Source organism: Neovison vison, chromosome 1, assembly GCF_020171115.1.
Source record: "Neovison vison isolate M4711 chromosome 1, ASM_NN_V1, whole genome shotgun sequence".
NCBI lineage: Eukaryota > Metazoa > Chordata > Mammalia > Carnivora > Mustelidae > Neogale > Neogale vison.
In genome coordinates this window covers 122,128,378-122,134,666 of record NC_058091.1, presented here as the reverse complement: position 1 = coordinate 122,134,666, position 6,289 = coordinate 122,128,378, and the positions used below count along the sequence as shown (strand labels likewise).

At 54.1% G+C, this 6,289-nt stretch overlaps 1 protein-coding gene across 1 annotated transcript; it reads left to right on the top strand.

Moving 5' to 3' along the window:
• The first annotated feature begins 450 nt into the window (after window positions 1-450).
• LOC122911846 (DLA class I histocompatibility antigen, A9/A9 alpha chain-like) lies at window positions 451-3,645 on the top strand. The gene is made up of 8 exons (XM_044256932.1): window positions 451-569; window positions 832-1,101; window positions 1,296-1,571; window positions 2,173-2,448; window positions 2,568-2,672; window positions 3,109-3,141; window positions 3,278-3,325; window positions 3,455-3,645. The coding sequence occupies exons 1-8, from the start codon at window positions 497-499 to the stop codon at window positions 3,457-3,459; spliced, it is 1,086 nt and encodes a 361-aa protein (XP_044112867.1). The 5' UTR covers window positions 451-496; the 3' UTR covers window positions 3,460-3,645.
• Window positions 3,646-6,289: the final 2,644 nt, after the last annotated feature.

Genomic DNA, 6,289 nt, shown 5'->3' with positions numbered 1-6,289 from the left:
AATTTTTAAACCTGTTTTATTCCTACTACGGTAAATACTGATAGAAATAACCCACAGACACAAAATGATCCTTGGGATCCTCAGTCAGCTGTGAGACTGTGTAGATACCCTGTGAACAGAGTGTTTGAGAATCACTGACTCACGCAGCTCCTGGGCTTCGGCTCAGGGGGACAGTGTGACAAAGAGCGCTCTGTGCAGTAGGTGAGGGGTCGGCGCAAGGTCCCAGGTCCCTGGGTCGCCTCTCAGGCCCCAGGGCGGTGTCTGGGGTGGGGAAGCCCAGTGTTGGGGAATCCCCATCTCTCTGGGTTTCACTTCTCTCTCTCCCAACCTGTGTCACCTCCTCCTGCCTGGATACTCATGACACAGACCCAGCGGGCGCTCCCATTAGGTGCCGGGTTTCTGGCGAAGCCAATCAGCGGCCGCGATTTCGGGTTATAAAGTCTCCTCACCCGCCTCCGAGCCCAGCTGAGACTCACCGTCTCCTCAGACTCTGAAGATGGAAGTTGTGATGCCCCGAACCCTCCTCCTGCTGCTGTGTGGGGTGCTGGCCGTGACCGAGACCTGGGCGGGTGAGTGCGGGGCGGGAGGAAAGGGCCTCTGCGGGGCGGGAGCGGGGGGACCGCCGGGCGGGGACCCGGGACCCCGGGAAAGGCGCCTCTCCGCCGCCCCCATTCCCGCTCCGGCCTGTGCTCCCCCGTCCCTCCCCGCCTGCGCCCTGCTCTCCCCCTCTCGGTGCCCCCTCTCCCTGTCTTCCCGGCCGCCTCCACCTGGGCCCCAGGCCCCGCGCCGGGAGGAGGGTCGGGCGGGGTCTCAGCCCCTCCGCTCCCGCAGGCTCCCACTCCCTGAGGTATTTCTTCACCGCGGTGTCCCGGCCCGGCCGCGGGGAGCCCCGCTTCATCTCCGTGGGCTACGTGGACGACACGCAGTTCGTGCGGTTCGACAGCGACTCTGCCAGTCAGAGGATGGAGCCGCGGGCGCCGTGGATGGAACAGGAGGGGCCGGAGTATTGGGACGGGCAGACGCGGATCATCAAGGACGCCGCACAGACTTACCGAGTGAACCTGGACACCCTGCGGGGCTACTACAACCAGAGCGAGGCCGGTGAGCGACAGGGCCGGGTCCAGGTCACGACCCTCATTCTCCGATATCCGGGTCAGCGTCACCCCGAGTCTGAGGGACCCTCCCGCTGCCCCTCTGCCGCCCCTGCATCCTTAAGCCGGAAGAACCCGCGGGAACGTTTAGGCGGTTTTACTTTCTGTTTGGACTTAACCGCTTGCCTGTCGGGGCGGGGCCAGGGTCTCACACCATCCAGAACATGTACGGCTGTGACGTGGGGCCCGACGGGCGCCTCCTCCGCGGGTACGATCAACACTCCTACGACGGCGCGGACTACATCGCCCTGAACGAGGACCTGCGCTCCTGGACCGCCGCGGACCCGGCGGCGCAGATCACCCGGCGCAAGTGGGAGGCGGCCGGTGCGGCAGAGCAGTGGAGGAACTACCTGGAGGGCACGTGCGTGGAGTGGCTCGGCCGGTACCTGGAGAACGGGAAGGAGAAGCTGCTGCGCGCAGGTACCAGGGGCCGCGGGGCTTCCCTGATCTCCCCTCCCCTGGGGCTGGCTTCCCACCAGGAAGTGGAAATGGACTCAAGTCAGAACGATGCCTTCCCATGGGAGGGGAGAGGGAGATCCGCCTGGGTGTTCTGGTTCCTACTAAAGAGTGACTCAGCCAGAGGGCAACTTTTTTCTAAAGGACAATTGAGGAATCCAGTCTCTCCCAGGAGACAGGTGGAGACCATGCCTACAATAACCCATCAGTGGTTCCCTTTGACCCTGGCAGCCACCCTGGAAACCATGACAGAACCTCTCAAGGCCTTTTTCTCCAATACAAACATCTCTGGAGGTCTGACTGGGGGTTTTGAGTCATTCAACCCCGGCCAATTCAGGACCATTAGTGCACACTCTCCCTTAAACCTACAGTCTCCTATCCTGGACTCTCTCCCTGAGTCTAGAACTTTCCAGGATTAGAAGATCCCAAGGGCTGGGCTGGTGACTGGGCTTTGTGCTTCTTCCATCCAAACCAATACCCAGTTCATCTCCGGATGGTCACATGAATGCCGTTTCAGTGGCCATAAAGGTAAACCCAATGCGGATTTTCTGATTCTCTTCCTCAGAACGCCCCAATACACAAGTGACCCACCACCCCATCTCTGACCGTGATGTCACCCTGAGGTGCTGGGCCTTGGACTTCTACCCTGCGGAGATCACCCTGACCTGGCAGCGAGATGGAGAGGACCTGACCCAGGACACAGAGCTTGTAGAGACCAGGCCTGCAGGAGATGGAACCTTCCAGAAGTGGGTGGCTGTGGTGGTGCCTTCTGGACAGGAGCAGAGATACACATGCCACGTGCAGCATGAGGGACTTCCCAAGCCTGTCACCTTGAGATGGGGTAAGGAGGGTTTTGGGTAGAGCCTCTTCACAGGGAAAGCAGAAGGCCTTCTGGAGAACTTCAGCAGAGCCAGGACACTCACCAGAGCTCTGCACCCCTCTCCTTCTCTCTATTTCCAGAGCCACCTACCAACCTCATCACGTGGATCATTGCTGGTCTGGGTCTCCTGGCTCTCCTGGCGGTCATTGCAGTGCTTGGATTTGTGATCTGGAGGAAGTGCTCAGGTAAGGAATGGAGTGGGGAGATCTGAGGTTTCTTGTCCCTCTGGGGGGGTCTCCTAGGTAGCAGACTGTCCTGCCTTGTTACTGGGAAATACCATCCTCACAAATGGACTTGCCTGCTCTGGAGCAGATCACGAACACGCACTCTCTAGCAAACACTTGTGAAAATGAAAGACACATTTCATCTTGTTAATTCTGATGATGGGGACCTCATGCCCAGCAGTCACAGGACAGAGAAGGAAGTCCCTGCTAAGGACAGAACTCCAGCAAGTCAGGTGACCCAGTGACTCCTCACCTAATTTTTCATGTTTTCTGTCATGACTTCGGTGTTTAGTTACAATTCTGGAAACTTCATTTACAACCAGGACTGGGAGCTTCCTCTAGGATCTCATGGCCCAGCCCTGTCCCAGGCCTCTGACATGATATTTTTCCCCCACAGGAGAGAAAAAACCAGGCTACTCTCATGCTGCACGTACGTATGGAGGGGTGATCCCTGAGACCCTGGGATAGTGTAGACAGGACCCCATGGGGAGTTCACACACCCCATAGCTCCTCCTTTAGTCTCCTCTCCTGTGGGCTCTGACCACGTCCTGTTTGTTCTCCCCTAGGTGATGACAGTGCCCAGGGCTCTGATGTGTCTCTCACAGCTGCTAAAGGTGAGACCCTGGAGACCCTGATGTGGGGAAGGGTTGGGGCACTAGGGACACTTTGCTCATGAGGGGGACTGCTGAGATGTCCCCACTTATGGGACTGACCTCAATTTGTACATGATTTTTTTTTTACAGTGTGAGACCAGTTGCCTTGAGGGGACTAAGAGATGGAAGATTTCTTCACACCCCCACTTGGTGACATCAGCAATCTCTGACTTCTCTTTGTGCAGATGTCAGAATGTGTCTGTGTTCCTTTGAGCATATGTGAGGACATGAGGAGATTTGCCCACCCTGCCCACCAGACCCCTCCCTATTCTGATTTTATTCTCCTTTCTGATGTGCTTTCCTGTTCCAGCAGAGGCAGGGCTGAACCATCTCCATCCCTGTCTTTATTTCATGTTGGGCTGAGTACAAATGACTTACTTCTGTATTGAAAATGAGAATCCAGGGACGCCTGGGTGGCTCAGTTGGTTGGACGACTGCCTTCGGCTCAGGGCGTGATCCTGGAGTCCTGGGATCGAGTCCCGCATCAGGCTCCCAGCTCCATGGGGAGTATGCTTCGCTCTCTGACCTTCTCCTCGCTCGTGCTCTCTCTCACTGTCTCTCTCTCTCAAATAAATAAATAAATAAAATCTTTAAAAAAAAAAAGAAAATGAGAATCCAGACATGAGTTGTGTTTCCTAATTCTTTGATATGGGGTCGATTAGGTAACAAAAGAGGAAATTTGTAAAATTGAGAAATCAAATAAATGGAACCGCGGAGACCATGCGTTTACTATGCTTTGTCTGTTGAGGGTGGGGGCAGATGGCTGTGAGGAGACGAGCGGCGATGGGTCCTGTGCCCAGTGTGTGCTCAGTGCATCATGGGGGTGACTTGCTCACCCCTCAGCTGGGTGAGGAAGTCACCCAGCTGACTTGTCCAGCAGCTCTGTGTCCTTGGCCCTTGAGCAGAAGCTTGTCTCACTAGGAGCTATGATCACAGGGACTTGGACGTCACCTGTCACCAGGACCTTGTGCAGCAAGAGCTTCCTGTGACTGGGTCAGCCTCGCCTCCGGCCTGGGTTGGGTCATAACCCACATTCCAGGGTTGGCTTTTTTCATTGTTTCTCTAGAGCGTCAGGCCAGCTCATGCTCTTGTGTACTAGTTCTTGTCCCATTCTCCCTGGGTCACCCTGTCAGTTATAGCAGCAGGTGTGCTTTGGGCTATGCTCCCACAGGCCTAGGTTGTCCTCGGCACACAGGAGTCTCTGTGGTACGGAGAGATGAACTTTCAGATTCTTCCATCTCTTTCCCTCACTCTAGACCTGTTTTCTAGATTATTCTTAAGATTCTGGAGATAGAGGAGGAATCTGAAAGTTTCTCAGCCTTAATAAACATCAGTTAATTTCTCTCTCCAGCTGCTCTGCCTTCTGTCCCCTACCCTTAGTTCAATGATCCTAGTGCTGGCTTGGATCCAAATTCATGGATCTATAAAGCAGAGTCTAATGTAGATCTCTTTGTGGTTGGAGAAAAGCACCCAAAGATCCTGAGTACAGTGTTTCAGGAGAGAGAACTCTGTGTGCTGTGCTGTGCAGGAGAGATGGTGTGGGGGGAGGGGCTGAGCAGAGAGAGGGAGGGGAGGGGAGCCCTGTGCGGGGAGAGAGACAGCAGGGATGGGAAGGTGGGTGCACGTGGGGTGGGAACTGCCTCAGAACAGCTGTGCCTGAGACTCATCTAGAAGAAGGACTCCTCTAGCTGCTCATTCATTCAACTGATAACTGTCATGTGCCTCCTACAGGACATGCTATGTTTGCATCTGGGCACCTCAGTGAGACTAAAAGAGGGAAAATGTGCTGGTCTTGTGGAGAGTATTTCTAGTGTAAGGGGCAGACTACACTTGATCCTCTGACAATGTGGGATGGGGCAGTGACCCCTCGTGTAGTCAGCAATCCAAGTATAGCGTTTGATTCCCTCAAAACATAAGAACTAATAGCCTACTGTTGCTGGAAGCCTCACTGATAACATGAAGAGTCACTTAACACATGTTTGTGTTACATGTAGAAAAGAGTCTTCTAACAATGAATGAAGCTGCAAAAATTAGTCAGAAATCACAGAGATGAGGAAATGCATGGACAGGACTTACTGTAAAAAGTCCGCACACAGATGCACACACACTGTGCAAACCAGTGTCATCAGAGGTGAACTGTGTATTGTGTACGCGCAGTAATAAGGGAAGTGTTTAAGTTGGAAGTTGGCAGGAGCTGTGAGGAAGGAGACCCAGAGAGCACCTGTGCTGGAACGGGGACCATGGCTCCTTTACTCCAGGGATCAGGGGAGCCTCACTGAGAAGGTGACCTCATCATGGAGGTCTGAGGATATTAGAAGGCTTTTGAGTTTTCTCTGAGTGAGAAGTGGAGTTACAAGAATGAACACATCAATGGGATTGACTTTCTAAGCAGCTCTTACTGCTGCTTAGATTGCTCTTGTGAGAATCGAGAGGAGCAGGCCAAGTGACCAGTGGGGACAGTGTAGGAAACCAGTGCTGTGACCCAGGAGGGGGATGTGGGCTGTATGTCTGGGGTGTGAGGAGGGAAGATATAGGAAGTGGTTGGGTGCTGGATATTTACAGATGGACTTTGCAGCATTTCCCAACCACCAAATCTGGGTGGTGAGTAGGAGGAATCAAGGAGGGCATCCAGTATTTCAGACTGCAAGTAGAAATGGGGAGTGCCTTCCTTGGATATGGGGAAGATTCTGGAAGCAGGTAATTAGAAGAAGCAGCATCACAGGCATCCAATTTAGGCATGTGGAATCGAAGATGTCCACTAGAAATGCAGTGAGGTTGGCAGTTGGATACAGAGTGCAGGGGAGGAGAGATATCCGGATTGGAGAAATAGATTTGGGAGGTGACAGCATATACATGATGTTTTGTGCCTTCAGCATAGATGAGGTCCCCAGGGGTTGAAGGCCGTAGAAGAAAAAGGAACAGGAC

What these genes read in the sequence shown, in the direction of transcription:
- LOC122911846 (XM_044256932.1), top strand. Translation starts at nt 497, where the DNA reads ATGGAAGTTGTGATGCCCCGAACCCTCCTCCTGCTGCTGTGTGGGGTG. An exon ending in GGAGAAGCTGCTGCGCGCAG is followed by an intron (nt 1,572 to 2,172) that starts GTACCAGGGGCC and finishes TCTCTTCCTCAG; the next exon opens with AACGCCCCAATACACAAGTG. An exon ending in AGGCTACTCTCATGCTGCAC is followed by an intron (nt 3,142 to 3,277) that starts GTACGTATGGAG and finishes GTTCTCCCCTAG; the next exon opens with GTGATGACAGTGCCCAGGGC.